Here is a 22305-nt window from a genome sequence, read left to right as displayed (position 1 = left end):
TCACTGCTCTTTTTACGAGAGTTTCTTTATAATGTTCAAAGAAAAAAAAATCGCTCTCCTGAAAGTGTTTGATAGTTTCAGATTTTTATTTTTTAAACATATATGTACCTCAAGGCCATAGCACCTCATTTGGAATCATTCAGGCCTTTCACTTGAGTCTGTTGTTTAGGGACAAGAAGCCATCATATGTCAGTATTTCAAGAATCTAAAACTCAGAAATTATTCTGTTGCCCTGCATACAGTCCTCCTAGGAAAAATCTGATGCACATTTTAGTCAGAGCACAGAAAGGTGTGTGGATAACTCTACTTTGAAATTAAATGACTTGATGCTTTTTAATTTGTCTTTTCACCCTTCCAAAATACCCAAAGGCACTAGCCCATATTATAAACGAATAGGCTATGAAATCTTACTCTGAGAAATGAAGATGTTACTGAAGCTATGTCTATACTGGTATTGGATCTTGGGTAGACATACCTATGCTAGCTTTGATCTACCTAGCACAGCCAAAAGTAGCCGTGAAGACATCAGTGCAGGCTTGAAATTCAAGTATGGACCCAGGGTTCTGAAACCCACGCCACTCAGTCTTCACTGTTATTTTTAGCTATGCTAGACAGATTAAAGCTAGCATAAGGTATGCCTACCTGAGCTGCAATCACGCCTCTGATTGTAGTTCAATTGTGGTGTAGACACAGCCTGCGTTACATTGATGATAATACTTGGCACTTATACACTGTAGCTCTTTACAGGCATTGACTAATGACCCTCACAACACCCATGATGTATTCCTGTTTCATTAATTATTCCTCTTTTATAGATAGGGAAACAGAAACATTGAGGACCTCCACAAGAATTCTCCACTTGCATAAATGGACTCAACTTCCATTGATTACACTGAACTGAATTTGGTTAAGAACACATATGTTACTCTTGTCTACACTGAGCTTTTTGCTAAAATCTCCCCCTGTTTCTCCCCCAGTGGTAGTAATTCTGTGTCAGAGCTAGGATTTCTAGGATTAAGACTCAGGAATTCCTTCCTCTGGGGACCCTGCCCAATCCATAATGGTTAGATACCACAGTAATATGGCGGGTGCTGTATAAAACACACAAGAGCACGAGATGCTGCACTTTTGGAAATTAAATGGCAAAACAGATTTTATTTCAAATTTTCTTTTAAAATACGTATTTTTGGTGGAATTTTTCTATGCCCAGTTTTATCCCAGAGAGAATTGATATGACTAAGAGTTTCCAACAGTCAAGTTGCCAGTCTTTTAAGTATAACTGCATAAATAACACCACTGTCCTAATACTACCTATTTCCTCTTTTAAATTATTTATATATTTATTATATTTTACATGAGCTGTGGAACCTAGAGGCATTTTTGCAGCGTCAGGTCATTCTGAAGCACATTACATACAAAGAATCTACTCCATTACATTACAGGGCTGGCAAATGCAGTTGTATGTGGTATTGTTCATTAATATTGCATAATTACTGTACGTGAAATAGTTCTTTGGGCAGTGATGACATTTTTTCATAAAGACTTAAAGCTCCAAGGCAATGTTCTCTATTAAGGGGCTGTTTAACATATGAGGGTATATCAATATACAGTATCTTAATGCAATCGCAGAAAAATAGCGAAGGCTGCTTAGCCAAATGAAGCTATTAACATGTATAATGTATTTTCCACAAGATTTAAATGGTTTACTGAGTTTATAAAAATCACACTTCATATCTCAGCTCTGTCATTGCAATATCAATCTAGTGAATAGCGGTTGCAGCTACATCAGTTTCAGACAAATACTAATGTCCTATGTGGAGATGAATTGTTGATTTTTCTCTGAAGCTTATAAAACACTTGTGCACTCTTTGAAAATTGCTATAAAACCAGAATTTTCTCTAGCTCTAGGATAATATTAGCTATTCCTAGCATGCCTGAAGATTTTAGTTCAGTCATCCTGGAGCGATGGTTGAGGACAAAACGACAGTGCGTTTTCTTTCAGATCTGTCAGTTGCCTTTAGCACTGTTGAACATGAGCAATGCTCTATGTACTATGTGGCACGTTAAACCTAAGCTATTTAGCAGAGACCCCAGAACTATGCCCCCCCACAAATCCTCTTACCTTCAATTATTCCTTCCACCCTCTGCAGTCTAGTCCAATATGTACTGTACTCCTGATACTGTATGTATAATTTTAATCATGACACTTAATTCAATTAATTTCATGTCACCTTTGACATTTAAATGTTTAACGCGTTGCTGGCTCATGTATGGTAAGGCATAACTGCCCCCACAGAAGTTGTCAGAGGGGAAAGCTGGCAGTTTGGGCACATGGGTGGGGATTTTGACACCCAAGAAGCAAGAACATATGTGAGTTGTTTTTGGTACCTAGGATATAGTTGTGTCATCTGGTTCTGGGAAGGGTTGCATCTCCTCTTTCAACTCCCCTTTTTGGACAGAGGCTTTAAATCTGTGGGGAAACTGGAGATTTGAATTCCTTGTCGCTCCACCCCAATGTCAGCTAATACATCCCATGATGATAAATGAGCATGTAAGCCTGATGTTTTTCCTAATATTATTGGCAATAGTGCACAATGCTAACATTTAAAGTTTGTGTGCTTATTGACTGAGGGCTCACCTTTCTACTCAGATGATACCATGGCATCTGCACTCAGTGGAGGCACTAGAATTTACAGTCCCCTGATTTAAAAAAAGGGCCTGCTGGTAGGGCATTTTCCATAAGGGGCCGGGGAGGTGGGTGGTGGGTGGGGGTCTTTTGGCTCGAGAGGGCCCTGATGTTTTAACATCCAGGGCATAATGCAAAACACATTTGTTCTCCTGGGCTTTTCTGGAAAGAGAGGGGTAAAGGATTTAAGGATTGTGAGTTGTAGGTACTGGGGTTTTTGGGGGCAAGGGGCTGTTGTGATTGTTATGAGGACCTACCACATTATGTTATGGCTTATTATGCCATTAAGTTGGTTGTGTCATATTCTATATTGTTATTTGGGGTATATGGCTTGGTTGGCAGAGTTCTTCTATTTTGCATTCAGAATATTTACTCTTTGTTGCGTTTTATCATTTGTACAGCACTAAAACTTTGGACAGGTGCTTTGTTAAATCCAAATAAACTACAATCACAAGGTTGTTTCTGAGTCATTAAAGTAAGTGAACAGATTTTTCTACACCACTGCAGCTTTTCTCAATTTTTGCCGTGATCCAAGTCACAATCTAACATTTATTGGGTGATGTGTTGCAGTCAGAACTGTCAGGATAAAGTTTGTACAAAGCAGGCTAGGAAGTCTAATCCTCTAAGAGAGCAATACATTCCCCCTCATGAGTTAGCCTTGCAGTGAGGAGCAAGGCTTGTGCCCCTGAAAAACTATTGTAGGATGGTCCATCTCAGTGGTTAGTGCCATTGAAGACCCAACAACTAGAACTGTCTAATAATGCCTGTAGAAATGGTCTGTAGAATTCCCCCATACAAGGCAATAGAAGCTGAACCCATTACATATTGGTAATACAGTAATTTGTTATGAAACCTTACACAGTTAAATAATATTTTAAATATACTTAATTTCTAAAGCTCTTTCAGGAGAAAGGTGCCAGCTTCATATATCATCACTGAATTGCAGCCTCCTCTTTGATGGAGGATGGCAGCCAACTTGCACATTGCATCTTACACAGTCTTGATTGTGGGGAAGGGAAATTTTACAATATACTAGAGCAAACCTCCACTCTTGTGGTCATGGGATCTTTAATGTCCAGGAGGAGCAGACAAGAACTTAGGATCAGATTTTTTTAAAGTTATTTTGGTACCTAAAGATGCAGATAGGTGCCTAGGTGCTTTTGAAAGTCCCAGTAATCACCTTTCTGCAGTTTTAAGTGCCTAAATACCTTTAAAAATGTTTTTAAGGTTCCATTCAAAAGAGACCTGTGTAATAAGTGTCAGAGAACTCTACAGGAGGAGAATGACTGACTGACTTGACCCTGCAAGTATTTGGGTTTGTGGTTTGAGTGAGTCTAGATATTGCAAAGGTCCTGCTTAGACTTCTAAGGAAATATTTAATTAGAGCAATAAGAAAATATATATATTGAAGGTTTTTAGAAATAACTGTCAACGTTTCAATATGTCCATCACTGCAGAAACTAGTAGTAATATCTTTAATTCTCAGTGGAGGCTGCTGCTGTTCTGATATTTCCCAGCAGGAACTACAGACTGGTGATGTAGCATATGATTTGGAGAATGCAAGCTCCTATTTTAACATTTGGGAAAGCAGGAGACTTTCAGAGTTGTTTGAAATTCTATAGCTATTAAAAGTGATTGATTTAAAAGTATTATATAACGTCTAAATGAATCAGTTAAAAAAACTCCACAAAACTTATGTGGCAAATCATAATTCCTCCTGTTTGTTCATGAATTCCAAATTTCGTGAGCTTTTCTTACTTGACATCATCAAACCATCAATGCAGCAGTTTCCTTTCTGGTTGTTAAATGCTAATATTTATAGACACTACTGATTTTCTTTAGTGATTTATTCTTCTTTGGAATTACATGTCATGACTGCAATCTCTTCTATATCATTGTGCAGTTTTCCTTAAAAAGATTATATAAAATGACGCAAATCCTGTTGGGCAGCCGATGCCATCAAAATATCACCCGTTGAGAAGCCTCCATCAGGTAGCTAGTGCCAGGAAACCATGTTTGTCATGCAAGGTGATTAACATCAGAGTTTGGAAGTTCTACTTATATCACTAGTTGATCAGCACTTACGCTAATGCATTGCAAGGGTGTGCCTAAATTTAAATGAGGGCCATCCATGCAGTCCTTTTCCAACTGTTTATTCAACAATACATTATTGGAGCCAGGTTCATTGCTTCTTGACAGAAGTGCTTGTTAACTCTGCATCTATGATGATGATGCTGATAACAGAGTGACTGGAAAGTGCAGAGAAAAATAGTGTTTAAAATTCAGACAGGCTTGCACAGGTTGCAAAACAGTACACAAAAAGGGAAATTGTAACCCACTAATTAGATGTTTGAAAACAATGATGCTTTTCATTGTATGGAAACAAATATATTTTCTCACACAGAAACAGGGTGTATACAATTGCAAAGAAAAGAGCTTACTTCATAAAATGCATGAACAATACTGGATTTGTTGAAAATATCATGTCACACAATCGGGTGACAGAAGAGGTTCAAAACGGCTTTGGAGTAGGTGGTGGTGGATACCCCATTACTGAGTGAAACTCTTTGAGAAGTGTTTCTGTGTGGTGATTTCCATCTTTCGCTCTGGAATATACATACGTCTTAATTTCTTTTTTGTTACTTAACTTCGGAAAATGTTTGTATTTATTTATTTATAGACATGCTGAAAAAGGACGCCCATCTCTAGATGCCCTTGACATAATTCAAAATATCAGTGTAGTACTTTAAGATCACTCACCACAGTCCTCCACCCCATTATTTCCCCATCTCTCCAATTACAATCCTGCCCCCCCACACACACACATTTTCTAATATCTGGTGGGAGGGAGAGAAAATGAGTCTATGGCAAGCACTGAAGTTCATCAACTTTGGACTATTTCAGACTATGGTGGAGCAAATTCCAAAGTTGTGAACCCGTCACAGAGAATACCCTGCTAGCTGTCCCTATTATTTATAGCTCTGCTGATCTCAACTGTAGCAGTGAGGCATGGAGACAGAAGTGATCTTTCAGGAACAGGTAGGTAGTTTTTTGATGCATATCCAGCTGCTCTGTAATAATTTATGAATACTGTATACTAACTTGGTTATTGGGATATGTATTGTATTAATATGTTGGTTTAGTTTAACTGTGGGCTGTAAGGAAAAACAAGCAGGAAGGGGAGAAGAATAGCTCAGGATAAGCCATCCCTCAGCAAGTATTTGAGGATTGGTATGGGCTCTGTCGCATCTGGCTCAACCTCCTATTAAGCCTACTCAACTGATTTTGTCCAGAAAGGCCATAGCTGAAGAACTGACAAGAACAAGGGACTCTAGCTGGACTAAAAGGGGCTCTCTCTATCTTGAGTGAGGAGGTAGTTGTTAAGGAGCTGGTCAGGGAAACCCGACTGACACAGGCATCCACAGGAGTGTCTGAGGAATCTAGGCCTAGAATCACAGGAGGATAGTGCATTAGGTAAGATAGATGTGCACTGTTGTTTTAAAACCCTTTTTCTGCTGAAGGAAAAAACCACAGGTGCCAAACCCAGTTGGACCTGCTGAGTAAGCACAGTCAGTACACAGGGTTCTGTAGCCAAGAACCTAGTCTAAGTGTGGGAGAATCACAGGATTGCACTCTAGAGAAGATAAAGGCATGAGGCCCAAGACCTGAGAGGGGTGCCCTCATAGAGACTTGGAAGGTGAGAAGCCTAGCTAGCTCTGTAACCAGCAGAGGTCTGTTTATTTTTCATTTAGAAAATGCAACCAATACAATCTTTATGTAATATTTAACATAAGATGACTTTTAAAAGACAAAACTATGAACAAAAGATGCAAATACATATCTATTGTGTGCATGCGGTTTATTTGATGTACATGCAGACCAGATAACTGCACTCAAATTAAGCACGGAATTTCACTTTGCATATCTAATGGCATTGAAAATCAGGCTCACTGTGTGGAGGTTGCCATATAAGATACAAAAATAACAACTAACCTTTTAATAAACATATAGGTATATCACAAAGTATGCTTAATTACTATTATAATATATATATTGCCTTTCATCCCTAAGCTTCCTAAAGTGCTTTAGAAACAAAGGACCTGATCCTGTAGTACTTACTCAGTAAAAACTCTTTACTAAAGTCAGTTAGATCCTAGGTTCTACTATATCTACTTCATGCCAGTGCTGGCTTCAGGCTTACTAATGCTGTGGTCTGAGCATGGTAGTTCAAGATGAAATTCTGATAATGCTCATGTGGGCAGACTAAATTAAAACGGTCCTTTCCTTCCACCACTCCAACTTTGACATTTGAATTCCATAATGGTATGAACATGGCTCAGTATTTTTTCTATCCCTGTATAAACACCCCTATTTTTAGCTCTCATGTTATAATGTCCTCATCTCATCATCCTGAAAGATCAGATTTATTGGATATCACAATTTAAACCTCCACTCCCTTCCTCTACAAATTTAGCTAAGAATCACAAACCCTTTAAATTAGGCAATGCATGCATGGTGACTTCCATTTGCATTGATACAAGAACATCTGATCTGACTTCTTTATTTTGTTTATGGGTTTATAGGTTTATGGGGCAAGGAATGAGGGGGAACACTTGCAGATGAAAGATTCCAGCTGACTTTTGAAGTCATCCCAAATAGGCAGCATTCGGCTGTCCAAATGACTTTGCCACATGTTCTCAGTGACCTCCATGGGTAGAGCTAGTGCCAGAAGGACCAACACCATGGTGGACTGAAGGGGAGAGGACTGAGCATTTGATGCAATATGCCACAATGGGTTGCCATCTTTAATGAGAGCAAAATATGGCTTTTGGGGCCTCATTTTATACTGAAACGCTTTCCCTATTTTCATTTTAGTTTATTTGTAACTCATTTGCTTTCAGTGGGAGTAGTTGTGGTGAATATTTTAAACACTTCATATTTAAATGTAATATTTTTGTTGGCTTTTTGATTTTGACGGGTCTGTGCAATTCCTATGTTTATATTCATGTTTATATCTTTCACTAGCAACTTTTGCCTCAGGGAGAAAATTCTAGTGCCAAAACACCACAAATTCTTGGATAAATTTTCAAAAATACATAAGGGACTCAGGAGCCTCAGTCCCAGGCTCATAAGTGGCTAAGTCAATTTTGAAAATGGGACTTAGACTCCTAAGCCAATTTAGCCAACTTTGAAAATTTGACACCTTGTCTTCATATCCTATATCTGCCATATAGAAACTAAAATGTTGAGATCAGATCTGATGGTATTTTGACTAAATATATAACCCCTTGAAGAATTAAAGGCAGTGAGAAAAACACAGATATAAACTCTAATATCTACAGGCGGGTTTGTTTCCTGTGGAACCTGCATGTTCAGTCCTGTAAATTATTTCCTTTACCTTGTTTAAAACACATGTATTTTTCTGTAATGGTACAACCCCCCACACCTTCAAGTAGTGATATTACAATGTTTGGGATGATTAGATATTGCAGTTATGGGGCAGATAGATTCTAGAATATACTTGAGTATTTATTTTATGGGTTCTTTGTGCCTTGTTCTTCCTCTTGTTTTATTCCATTCTTATTCACTTCTCATCACCTCTGTGCCCTGCAGTCCACCCTTGGGATGACGTATTTATTACAGGGAGGTGGAGCTGCCATAAGTCTCAGTTCACCGGGTGATGAAGTCCTACAGCAAAGTAGGTTTTGTCAGGTACATCAGTCCACAGGGTGATAGGGTAGTGCAGGGAGGGAGGGATTGCTATACAGCTCAGCCCTTGGGGTGACAGGGTTTGCAAAAGGCTTCTGTCCTCAGGGCAATGGGGGGAGGGAGGTGGAGTTTATAATGGGCCTGAGCCTTGAGGGTGTGGGTGATACAACGAGGTGGGGTTTGCAGTGAGCTGAAACCCTCAGGGCATTACTGGGAGGTGAGGTTTGCAGTGGCCAGAGCCCTCGGGGCATATAGTGAGACGGGGTTGGCAGTGAGTGTTACTTGCTCCCCAGGTTTTCCCCAAGCAGTTGTATATCTTACTGGTTTCAGGGCTTTTGCCCCCTTCCCCTCCCCCATTTAACAATGGAGTTTTGCCCAGGAACGTGCCCCCTGCTCGTTCTGATCCATACAGGACAACAGAGAACCAGCAGTTACAGAGCGCTGCCATATTCAAACATGGCTGCTCAAGGAGTACCTGCTTTCTTCAGTCCAAGATGGCCGTCCTGCTGGCAGCTAGCAGATGCGTGCCCCAATCCAAGATGGCCACCAAGCAGGGACGAGTGCCCACCACAAAGATGACTGTCGGAGTGGCACCTTCGTGCCCCTACCAAAAATGGCGGCCGCCCCTCCTTGCATCTCATGACGTCGCCAGGAAGAGACTTGTAAAGCCGGCGGGGGCGAGGCCTCCGCCTGAGGAGACGCGAGGGAGGCGGGGCAGGAGGTGTGTCCTCCCCCAAACCGGAAGTGCCGCGCTGCCTCCCTCCAGCTGGTTGTCATTTCGCTCAGCGGCTCTGTCCTGGGGAGACGGGACTCGGCAGCGGCCGGGCGGGGAGGGAGGTACCGGCTGCGGCAGCGAGCAGGAGGCGGCCGGGGACAAGAGATTCCGTAATATCCAGACTCGCCGATTACTGAAACGCCTCCCGACTCCTCGGAGCCGGTCTCGCGCCCCCCTCCCCCCGCGATAATCGATTGTTTTACATGAAGGGTAAGGGCAATCGCCTGCAGCTGCGAGGACGCGAAGCGAGGAAAGGACGCTTCGGAGCCGCCGCCGCAGGACCCCACCCCCCTGGTGACTCCAGCGGTCTCCCTCCCCTGCAGTATTAATCGATCGTGACCCTGTCCCGTAATCTGCGGGCGATTTGGGAGAGCCGGTTAAACACCTTCCATGGGGGAGAGAGGAGCCCGGCCCCTCGCCGCCTGCACCATCCCCTCCCCGCTGGAGGCGGCTGCTCTCCTGAGGTAAAATCCCTCCTGCCTTCCCAGACGCCAGGACTTGTGAGAGGGGGGGCGGTGAGGGAGTACCCCATAGAGAACAGGGGCCTGGCGAGCTTAGCCTCCCTCCACCGGCCTCTTGTCCCCTGCCGCATGCCGTGTCCCTGAGGTAAAATCCACCCTCCCTTGCAGACAAGGGCTCCCACAGCTGAAGGAAGCCTACCTAGCTCAGTAAAAGGAGGCGAGCCCAGTACCAGAAACCACCCTTCCAGAAGCAGCAGCAAGACACCACCCTCACCCTCCTCCTGCACAAGTCATTGCCTGCTGTACCCCCTCCCCCGAATGCAGATTTCTAAGATGAAACTCTTCTTCGGACAGCCAGGACTCATCTGAAGGACACACAAATATCTGATCGTAAATAGGAGGCCAGCCTGGCAAGCTCAGAAACCCAACCCAACAGGAGCAGCATCAAGAATCCACCCTTCTCCTGCACAGCTCACTTCCTTCTCATCTCCAGAATACTGACTTTCTGAGATAAAAATCTTACCCCTTCAATAAGCCAAGACTTCTCTAAAGGACACATACAAAATAGTATTTATTATCATTATTTATTATTAGAATACACAATAAAGGCTTCCCTAGCAGCAGCAGGGGAAAAAAGCCTCCTGCACAATTCACTCCCCCACTGAATGCTAAAATCCTGAGGTAAAATCTTCCCATATCCACAGCAAGGACTCTTGAACAGGAAACAAATATATATTAGATTATATAGAATTTATTAAATTATTCCAGACTTAAATTTCTTTCTTTTCTTTTTTCTTTTATTGCAGCCAAGAGGTGGAGGGACCAGGCGTCATTGTTTCTCTTTTCCTCTTAACTCATTTATGGCCGAGTCAAGGCTGCTGAGGAGGAAAAAAACAGGATAGTTAAAATCTCTTTATATTTGTCCCCAGAAGATTTTTCTCTTATTGATGTGCATTTCCTTTAGGAAAAGGAAGCCTCTTATTTTGCTAACCAAAGATTTATTTTTCTTTTCTTTCTAACCAGAGAAAGGAAACAAACATAAATTGACACATCTTAAATATTTAAAGAGATTTATCTTTGAAAGAACCAGAACTTATATCCAAATCAGAAATATCTAAGGAGTGTGTGGAGGAAGAAACTGGAATATCTAGATTAAAACAAGATATTTGCTAGTTCCTCTTTGGTGGAGGAGGAGAGAAACACTAAACATTGTTGTTTTTTTACAGGAGAAAATCAAATCTTAAATATAATAAATGGGGGATTACGGGTTTGGAGTGTTAGTGCAAAACAACACTGGCAATAAGTCAGCTTTTCCAGTGAGATTTCACCCACATCTGCAGCCTCCACACCATCATCAAAATGCAGCCCCCAGCCCTGCTGCTTTTATAAATAATAACACAGCTGCCAATGGCAGTAGTGCTGGGTCAGCTTGGCTCTTTCCTGCTCCAGCTGCCCATAACATTCAGGATGAGATTCTGGGGTCAGAAAAATCTAAAACTCAGCAACAGGAAAAGCAAGAGTCTCTAGAAAAACAGCAGCTTTCCCCTAGTCAAAGTCAGGAAGCAGGCATGCTGCCTGAACCTGAGAAAGCTAAATCTGAGGAAAATCAGGGAGACAATTCTTCAGAGAATGGCAACGGGAAAGAGAAAATAAGAATAGAATCACCAGTGTTAACAGGATTTGATTATCAAGAGGCTTCAGGGCTAGGTACTTCAACTCAGCCCTTAACATCCACTGCATCTTCTCTGACTGGTTTTAGTAACTGGTCAGCAGCTATAGCTCCTTCTTCTTCTACAATAATCAATGAAGATGCCAGTTTTTTTCACCAGGGAGGGGTCCCTGCTGCCTCAGCTAATAATGGTGCTCTGCTATTTCAGAATTTTCCACATCATGTCAGCCCTGGCTTTGGAGGTAGCTTTTCCCCTCAGATTGGACCCCTCTCTCAACACCACCCTCATCACCCCCATTTTCAGCATCATCACAATCAGCATCAGCAACAAAGAAGATCGCCTGCAAGCCCTCATCCACCTCCATTTACACATAGAAATGCTGCTTTTAATCAACTGCCTCATTTGGCTAATAATCTTAACAAACCACCTTCTCCATGGAGCAGCTACCAAAGCCCATCACCTACACCATCTTCTTCATGGAGCCCCGGTGGCGGTGGATATGGTGGGTGGGGAGGGTCCCAAGGGCGAGACCACCGCAGGGGACTGAATGGAGGGATAACACCCCTGAACTCCATCTCACCCCTGAAGAAGAATTTTGCAAGTAATCATATCCAGTTGCAGAAGTATGCTAGGCCTAGCTCAGCCTTTGCTCCGAAATCTTGGATGGAAGATAGTTTGAACAGAGCCGACAACATATTTCCTTTTCAGGTGAGAGTCTACTCTGCTAATATAAATAGAAAAAATGATTTAATTTTTATAGAAACAATAAGGTTGGGGATTTTTTGCGCAATATACTTCAATTCTCACACTTGCATGATTGAAAATGAATTTGAATTGAAATAAAGTGAACATGTCTAACTTGTAATTCACCCTGTGACATTTCAGTCTTCGTGATCTCTGAGCTGTGAATCATGTATTTTTTTCAATAGTGCTTGTCAGATAAATATCTATTTATAGCCCAGTGGGACATCTATTAAAGTTCAGTTCCATCGTGGTAATTAACATTACACACAGTAAGCAATAACAATTGGTGAACAAATGTTTCTGCTTTTTAAAAATGTAACACAAAAAGGAGTGAAGAAATGAAATATTGCTTGACTTTAACATTTAAAGATTTTAACTATTTGGAAATGATATTGCACTGTATGTTGAGAACAAGCATTCAGTAATCCTTAAATCTGTCTCTGCCTTATGTTGTAAAGTAGTTCATGGATTTGCATTGTGACATGACTTGAATATTTTTGTTGATTAGTAATTTCATTGTACAGAAAAAAAAATCTGATTTTTTTTTCAGTGAACTGCATAACATTTTTTTCCACCAGTAGTGGTAACAAATATTGGTTATACAATATTAAATCTTTACTAAAAATAGATCTGGACTAGTCAGTTGTTGGCCTGCACTGTGCTACACCTTATACTGTCAGGAGGCAGGTTTTCTGACACTTCAAATTCATGAGAAACATACCTAGTTTGAGGTTAAAATTAGCTATCTGATGTTGATCCAGATATACAGTGAACATTTGGATGGTAATAGTTTTCTCTCTATCTGACCACTAGTTACAGACCCAGCTTGGTAGCTTTCATATGTTTGAAAAAGACCTCATAAGGTGGATCCAAAACACAAGATTCTTTAATGTCTAGTGGCTTGTTTTTCAGGATCTTCAGACAAGGGCAAAAGTAAAGATTGCAAAATGATTGCAGTATTTCTAGCCATGGTGTAAGAAGCAGGGTGACCTACTTTTAAGTAATTTGGGGCTGGAAGATCAGTAGATTAGAAGAACCTCAGAACATTTGTCATGGTAACTACAACCCCAAAGAGATCTAAATATATTTTATAATGACCTTGTAGAATCAGAGGGAGGACCAATTCATTTCCCCTTGGTAAATTATTCAGTTTGTTTGGTTTACAGGGCCTATGCAGCCTTCTGAAAACAGCAGCAGCTGCTGGTAATACCTTTCATTAAGGATTTCTTTTTACTGCAGAACTACTAGTAGTTTAAACATCAGGTAAAGTCTGCATAACCTTGGAATGCATAACAATAATAGATCTTAATTTTAACAGTTGGAAATAATATAAAGAACTGGTGTCCAGTATACCAAATTCATATGCTCAGACCATTAGCAAAGGGACACAGCTGGAGTTGGTCTTTTTTCAGCCTCACTGCAGCAAGACTTGGCTTGCTGTTTAATTCATTCTGTACCCTGACACGTAGCTGATGTACAGAGTGACAGAATGAGATCAAGTGTGTCCTTGGTGCTGCATTTAAGGCCCAAATGTATACGTACTGATAGAAATGTGCTCCTTTTGGTATCAAGGAAATTAACAAAGCTAAGTGATTCCTGAGTGTGGCTTTTGTATTATGTATTTGTATGTTCTAAATCTTAAAATGTGTCATTTTTATCATGGCTAAATATAATTTCTACATAGCATACTGGTGTCTGTTTACATAAACAGTAAGATGAAGGTATACATGTCAAGACCATGTCTGACACTTCTTCATGCCAGGAAAAGGAAAGTGTTGGAGTGAAATGCTTTCCAGTCTGTTACTGACAGGTTTCAGAGGAACAGCCGTGTTAGTCTGTATTCGCAAAAAGAAAAGGAGTACTTGTGGCACCTTAGAGACTAACCAATTTATTTGAGCATGAGCTTTCGTGAGCTACAGCTCACTTCATCAGATGTTTACCGTGGAACTATCACTTATGTTCCCTGATGAACAAAAAAAGGACAGGGCAGGGCAGCAAAACAGGACTCCAGAATGCAGATCCAGAAAAGATGTTGATGATTTTCCAGACCATTTTGGGTAACTGCTTTTTATAACTTTTGTGGTGTGAAATCCTTAATACCTTTGTGATCATTTTAAAAAGTGACTTCAGTTCTGAGAACACTGGGGGGAGGGGGAAATTATATAAAATGTGTCCATAGGTTTTTGTTCTGCTGGAGGTAGGGTTCAGATTGTATTCTTGAAGCAAATCAGTCATGAGGATTTTTGCTTATGATGGAATACGTGTATGTAGTTGCACATATATGAAGTGTCCTTGTGGAGGCAATCATGTTTTGTCTGAGACTTTCATTACCGGAATCTTCTTAGATCCATATTTAGCATCCAAAAGCTACCTTTGTTGCTGAAACAGAATGGGGGTATTTGATTAACTGCCTGTTCCTGGTTCCCCCTTTCATTTAACATTTATTTTCTTATTTAAATCTGTTCATGAGTGTTGCCCTCATATTATGAGAATTAGTTTATTTAGAATGCAAGAGTATGGAAGAATGTGGGGTTGTTTTATTTATTTATTTATTTATTTTTTAGGAAAGGTATCTTTACTTAAAAGCTTAGTGAAATACAAAAGTACATATTGGAGCATATCTTGTGGCAGAGATCCTATAGCAGCCATATCTAAATGCTCATTTTTTTTGACAAGTGTTGCATATGTCTGTGTAAATAACTTACATGAACAAATGTTGATTTTAATTGTTTCTGCTTCATGACTCGTAGTGATTTGCCATGAGACAAAAATCCCTAATTTTTGTAGATAAAAGTAGGGATCATTTTCGGTGTTGATTTGCTTGGTATTTTTATACCAGCGAAGGTAGCTCATTCAGTATTGTGGTGGCCATGTACAAATTGGTCTGGTGTTTGTGATGCTTAGTAATTCTATAGTACTGTTTGAGGGTCTCAGAGCATGACTAGGGAGTAGACAAGGTCCTCTTCTTACAGTTGGGGAATCCAAGGCACAGAAGGTGGAGTGACTTGCCCAAAATCAGCTGGCAGAGCAGTAAACAAAACCTAGATTTTTTTACTCCTCATCTTGTGCTTTTACAACCATACAAAGCTTCCTCTCAATTAAAGCAGTTAAATCTGTTTAAAAAATTAACTAATTCCTTATTTTTTTAGCTTTTCAGAATTACACTCTTACAAAAGATCTGTTTCAAAAGAGCAAAGCCACAAGTTGTCATCCTTCTTTGACCTCTCATTTGAAAAGTTGCTAGTTTTCAAAAAAAATAAACTGTGCTCTTGAAAAAGGAAATGGTAGGTTCTTAGTTATAGTAGCCTTCCATAGACATCTTATCAAATGAGCGGGTGGACCTACCTTGTAACGAGGAATTTTCAAAAAAACAATTGCTCCCCATTTTCCTCCCTGCGACACTGAAAGTGTAGTAGCTCCATGGGATGGTGAATTGTCAGTAATTGAACTGCACTGCAGCATTGTCTTCCAGATTGTATAGACTTTCCTCTTGCTACATACTTGCACTTTTAAAAAGACTGGAACACCCTGCTTGTTATGCAATATATAAATCTTGCTTTCATAGGCATTTCCAGGTTTCAAACTCTCATCTTCAAACGTGTGAGGATGTTTGTAGAATCAATTCTTGAAGGCACTAACAAGCTGAGCAATAGTGCTCAGCTTTCTGTAAAAAGTATTCAGACAAATTTCTGCATAGCTTCTTAGACTAGAACATGAAAATAAAAATTCAAATTGCCAGTTTCATAGAATTTTACATTTGTGGGCAGTTCACTGAATTCACTTGCTCAAAATGTTTTTTTTTTTTCCTCCTCAGAGAGAGGCCTCCAGACATTTAACCCCATCCCCGTCTATGGAGGTTCTGTGCTAAGGGGGCTTTCTCTTCCCCAAGGTAGATGTGGAATGTTTGTGAAAACACATAACTACTGTAGTGTAAAATTAAAACTCCCTTCTGTAATGATCTGTTTGTACACAAAAATCCTGACTACATTGATTAGTGTATTAAAACAATCCCATTCATAAAGCATTTTAGAACTAAAAATATTCTCCGTTACATGCATTTGCCAAACTTTCATCATAAGGGAATCTTGCTAATGGTCTTTTCTTTGCTCACTTCAGGATTTTGATTTATATTTTCTTATTGTTCTGAAGGAGCCTCTTGAGAGACTGAGAGCTGGCTGTGTAAAATGATGAGGCAACCTGTTATTTTAGGTTAAATACATATATTTGGGTTTTTTAAATACCTGCTCACCCATTTTCTATAACTATATCCACTGCATAGTAACTAGAGTTTTGTATGCCATCCCCCTACTGATTTAGCTATTGGTCTGTGGAATTAAAAGCACTCTAATGTGGTATGACATACACAATTTAAGTACTGTGGAAGTTAACACTGTTCTTGTTTTATAAACTTACTACTGACGTTTGTAGTTAGGCTTCAGCCCTCCTGCATATTTCTGACCTCAGGGATTTTTTAAAAAGTGGGCCTTTGTTAAGAAGCTATTTGAATTATGTTTCCTAAGATTAAAAGAAGAAATCTTATTATTCATTTTGCTTTGAAAATGAATTGCATACACAACAGGGCAGCATAGAGCAGAGAACATCGAGTAGCGTACAGTAGTAGATGTATAAAGAGGTTTATGTACAGCAGAAGTGGGCTCAGGCATGTTGTTTGAAATGTATAGACAGGACAGTAACTCTTCTTAATATTTAAAACTTTCAGTTTGACAGAGCATAAGAGCTTTTGTGGGAGTGAACACTTTTTTGATTTGCTTGAGTTTTCCAGCTTTCATTTTACTCTTCCTGGTGAAGCTATAAAAAATGACTAGGGCAGCATACAGCAACATCCGTTCAGGAAAAACCTGTTTATTCAGTGCCTTGTTAATTCAGCGGTTACTGGATTGGGAGTTGGAAGACACCACTTATGGGGAGGGTTGGGTAGGGTGTATATAGCCGCTGAGTTAAGCTTCATCATTCTACTTCAGAATGAAATAAAAATGTGGAATTCATGTCCAGTGCCTAAGGCTACCAAGACACTTGACTAAGTGTTAGGGACTCCTGGATGTAGAGTTACTAGAAACTATAAAGGCAAACATAAAGAAATAAACAGGATTTGGTTTATAATAGTAAATATTTACTTTATAGCTATGACACCAGTTTTTTAAATTGCGGGAACTAGGACAAGTGTTCAGAAAGCTTCAAATATCCAAAGCACATACAGTGACTAGGAATTAGAGGTGATCTTTCTACAACTATAGTATGCAGCAATTCTGCAAAGGAAAGTTCTCCAAAGAACTAAACAATATATATTGAATAGAATTGATAGTCTCCAATTTTAAAAAAAGGAGTACTTGTGGCACCTCAGAGACTGACAAATTTATTTGAGCATAAGCTTTCGTGAGCTACAGCTCATTTCATCAGATGAGCTGTAGCTCACGAAAGCTTATGCTCAAATAAATGTTAGTCTCTAAGGTGCCACAAGTCCTCTTTTTCTTCTTGCGAATACAGACTAACACGGCTGCTACTCTGAAACCTCCAGTTTTAAAGTATGATATATGCAATTATGCTTGCCCCATAAATACTGCTTAATCATCTTCAATAAATTGCTAAAATCAACAGTTTACTTTGCATCATTATAGATGCCTGACTCTTCAAAGAATTCACATTTTGTAATATTAGGCACAGCCTTTGCTACAAGCAAATTGTCACACCCAGGCAGGCTTTGATTTTATACTGTTTGGCTTTCATAGCATTGGCAGACTATGGTTGCGATTGCCTCATCTTGGGAAACATTGAATAGAAACTCTCAGTTTCTGGAGTCTTAATTGGTCAGGCGATACTGAAGGCATGGGTACAGATTAAATGTAGTTAGGCCTGTACTTCAGTGGTTGAATCCAGATCAACTGTCTGTGAAGCTCAGGAGAATTTAAATCTAAGGTTTTGGTTCAAGTCCATGCTGAACATTCTCTTCCATGCCATCAAGTTTTCATGTTCAACTTCCAGTGCATATAGTATCATAATATGTATAATACATCATTTATCCTAAGTGTTTTTATTCTGGAATGGGTCCCTTTGGACTTGAAGTAGGGAAGAAGATGGATCTTATGGAATCTGAATTGTGTGGTTTCCTACTTATAAGCATCTCCATTTTAAATGTTGTCCTTACATAGCACCTGTCGACCACAGATCCCAAAGTATTTAAAATATTCTTTACAGATCGATGTGGGGAGAACACGGGGCACAGAGGTTAAGTGACTTGTGCAAATTCACATGAGTCAGTGGCAGAGTTGAGACTAGAATCCGGGAGTTCATCTCTCAGTCCTTAGCCACTAGATCATATTATCATGGCTATTGTATGTATTTTGAAATTATTTCTAGGCAACATGAAGGAAACAGACAAGCAATTCCATTTCCTTTTTAGAGTGATTTGGCCAGACCTTTGCATAAAGTTCACTGGTGTAGAATATCAGCTCTATATTAATTGGGTGTGGGCTGCTAAATATTACCTTTATATAGTTAGTCTTCTAAGCAATGCTGTTTTTATATAAATTCCACCATTTCTTACAGCATGTAAATGTTGTTAATATCTTAAAAGCAGCCTCTTGTATTGGAGCTATAATTTGATTCTCATTAGGATCTTGTTTCTCAAAGTCCTTTTTTGCCAAAGGTAAATGTGCTTGCCCTTTGAGCCCTCTTACAAAGCAAAAGGTCAGATACCCTAATACAAACTCCTGAAGTGCAAAGTTCTTCTTCTGATCAACTTAGGTAAGTAATATCAGCCACCAGAAAACTTATTTTGTTATAGCTATATAGACATTTTACTTTCTTTTGGGTGATCATTGTCCCTATATCCCTTCTTTCTCATTCATATATTTATTACACACAGATCACTGGTATGACTCCGTTGGGGCCACTGTCACTCAGTGAATTGGGCCATTTAGAAAACACCACGCTGTGGGATGAATCCCCCTCCCCACTGAATGCTTGAAAGAGGGACTGCACTCATTTTTGCTGGGTACAGCATAGTGAAAATTCATATGCTTCACAAAGACCAACTTTTCCCCATATTTGGTTACTGAGTTAAAAATCAGAGCTTAATATTTACATGTTACAGCAGTAATGTTGAAGCAGTATTAAATGTGTAGTCACAGGTCTCTGGCAAGATGGCCACCAGTGCTAGTCTCAAATGTTAATTTTTATCATTTTCAGATAAAGTACGTCTTTGTTTGCTGACCACCATGTAAACTTTTAGAACACTGCACTGAGCAAAACTGGTGCAGTTTCTTTTCTTTTTAAATAATTCAGGATCAAATATCTTACCTGAATAGAGAAATTCTACTAAAAAGAAAAATGTGTTCATGGTGCTTGTCTCTCTTCAGGCCATTGTACTATTATGATGCTTAGCCTTTCAATTTGTTAATGGACCTCTCTGCACAGTGAACCAAATTTGCTGATTTAAACACTGCAAGCTCACTGAAATTGATGAGGTTTCAGGGTAGTCAGTGCAGATTTAGGTCTGTGTTCGGGAATCTGGGAGCCCTGTGGTATCTGTTCTTTTCAGAATAGGCACCATCTAGAATTGATTGACTAAACAAAGTACTGGGATTATCCAGAAGTTCCAAAAAGTAAGTAATTAAATAAAACATTTGCTCTATCCACTTCAGGGATAGATCTGCTTTTCTGGTTTTATGCATTGTTGCTGACATCTGGGTTCAAAGTGCTAGGGGTATTTCTAGGCTAGTCTATCCTACCCAGTGTAAATAGTACATAATACAGGGTGGACAAAATGCTCATAATTATGCAAACTGGTGAATGACATGCTGCGTTTTGAATGTCTTACAGGTGATTGAGAAGCCGTGCTGAAAGGGAATTGCAGTTAAATAGCACTCAGGAAACATGGGTTGCTGTTGTGAGTGTGTCATGGTATAAATAGGGACATAGTCTGCTGAAATTCTGTAATTGGAAAATAGCATCAGATGTCATGAAATAAAGTGTGTACTAGGCTTGCCACCATAGTAACTGAACAACTTAGAAAGATTAGGATAACTAGAATAGACTGTTGGTCTAGCTTCTACTCTTTCACTAATAAGTGGTGCTTTGTGGAAGGGACATGATGCTAAGATGCATTTTAACTTGGTTTGTGGCCTTTTAACAAATGCCCTCAATAGGCAGGGACCCTGAGGAGCAACTTTTTTCAAATGTCCCAGTACCAAGACTTGTGTTTTCCCAGGATTGAGGCTGAGGCAACTCAGCGCCTCAAGCTGACTAGGCCATTAGGCATTCCCTCAGGCCTGAGAAAAAACTTGCTTATCACTTGTATATTGAGAATGCTCTAGAATTGTTTAGAAACCTCATCAAGACATATGACTGAATGTGGCAGATAGGGGCCTCTTGGTATTCAGCATTTTGTATCACCCGGAGTCTTCCATCATCTTGGTGTGTCTGGAACCACGAGAAGGTGGAGAGGATGAGGCTCTGAATGTTTTAGAATGGTCTGCACCCTTCCATTGTGAATGATCCATTAATGGTGGCTACCAATGGGAACACAGCCACATAACTTTATTTGGTAATCAAGATGAGCATGGTTTAGAACTGTAGGTGAAGAACCTTGGGAAACTGAGCTTATAAGACATGGGTATCCTCATTAGAAATTCATGCATCATAAAGGGGGAGAATAAATGGGGCATGTAATTAAAAATGGAACAAGTAGAAAGTGAGCGGGCTCAGGGAAAATTTCCATTAAAAAATCTAGTTGTCCCTTTGAGGGAATTTCCAGTTTATTCCACCTTTCTTCTCCCTTATATATGTTTAAATACTGCCTCTATTCTGAATGCCAAACACTGCCCCCTCCACCTCACATCCAACTGATGAATGCTAATCCCTCTCTGTGACATTCATTAATATAACTTAATCTCAGCACAACACTAAAAATTTAGGGGAGAGAAGTTATTTTGGGGCCGACCCTACAGTTTGTTGGCAGCATTGCATACAAAATAACATACAGAGGCTGCCTGGCAGTATTCTTCCCATTAAATGTTTGCCAGATACCTGAGATGTCTCTGACAGCGTGGCAGCTGAAGGGTCTGCAAGCTTCTGAAATCCCATGCTCCCCCTGTTGTGAGATAGGAGCAGTGGCAGACGCATACAAGTTGAAAGAAAAGGAGGACTTGTGGCACCTTAGAGACTAACCAATTTATTTGAGCATGAGCTTTCGGCTCACGAAAGCTCATGCTCAAATAAATTGGTTAGTCTCTAAGGTGCCACAAGTCCTCCTTTTCTTTTTGCGAATACAGACTAACACGGCTGTTCCTCTGAAACCTGGCATACAAGTTGGAGTTTCCAGCTGCTTCAATATTGGTGAGGCTGAGTTCTAGATCTATTGCTAACAAGAGATTCAAAGCACAAAATAAGGTACAGAACAGAAAGAAATACGTAGTGAGAAATGTTGAGAGATTGGAAAGTGCTACAATATCATTAAAAACCATCCCCCCCCCCCCCAATATAATAAAATAAAATAAACAGTCCTGAATGGAAGCAATACAGATACTGAAAATTTAGGGATAATGTCTGTCTTTATTCATTTCTGACTTGCATGGATTATACCTATTCCCATTAAAGTCAATTAAGATAAGGAACACTTTTTTACCTATGTAAACTATTCAAATTGATTTCATTGAAATTTAAGGCTTATCTACACTTACAGTGCTGCAGTGGCACAGCTGCACCAGTGCAGCTGCACTGCTGTAGTGCTTAGTGAAGACGCTATCTATGTCGATGGGAAAGCTTTTCCTGTTGGAGTAGGTACTTGATATCACCGAGAGGGAGAAGAGCTGGGAGAAGCCCTCCTGATGACACGGTGCTGTCTACACCAGGAGTTAGGTCAGTATAACTCTGTCACTCACGGGTATGGATTTTCTACACCTTTGAGTGATGTAGTTCTACCAACATAAGTTAGTAGTACAGACTAGGGCTTGGAGTTATTAGAATTATAACTAGACTTTGAAATTGATAGGAACCATGGACAAAAATATCAGATCAAGAAACTAAAAGAACCAGTGAAGAAAGAAACAAGTAGGAGAAGAAACAAATGTGAAGCTGGAGGAAAAAAGGTATAAGGAACCAAATGTTCCTAAACTAGTATTTTTTGGTAGATATGTATGCTCTTTTGTCATACAGGTTAGTGAGAAATAAACACTGAAAAGATGAGGCAGAAACACAGCAAGTTGAATTTTGGCCATATTAGTATGGTAAATGTTTCTGCCC

The 22305-nt window shown here is 39.9% G+C and overlaps 1 protein-coding gene across 5 annotated transcripts in view; it reads left to right on the top strand.

Moving 5' to 3' along the window:
* CPEB4 (cytoplasmic polyadenylation element binding protein 4) overlaps nt 1-22305 on the top strand; it is a 185926-nt gene that overhangs the window by 119752 nt on the left and 43869 nt on the right. The window contains exons 1-2 of one of the 5 annotated variants that reach the window (XM_073355773.2): nt 9166-9634; nt 10438-12009. In XM_073355773.2, the coding sequence (XP_073211874.1) occupies nt 10885-12009 (1125 nt within the window). In that variant the 5' untranslated portion in view covers nt 9166-9634; nt 10438-10884. Of the gene's footprint in view, nt 1-5590; nt 5726-9165; nt 12010-22305 lie in introns of those variants that run through there. The other 4 variants (XM_073355775.2, XM_073355772.2, XM_073355774.2 and 1 more) reach the window with 4 other exon arrangements.

Source organism: Lepidochelys kempii, chromosome 8, assembly GCF_965140285.1.
Source record: "Lepidochelys kempii isolate rLepKem1 chromosome 8, rLepKem1.hap1, whole genome shotgun sequence".
Lineage (NCBI taxonomy): Eukaryota > Metazoa > Chordata > Testudines > Cheloniidae > Lepidochelys > Lepidochelys kempii.
This window is presented reverse-complemented; position numbering and strand designations above follow the sequence as displayed.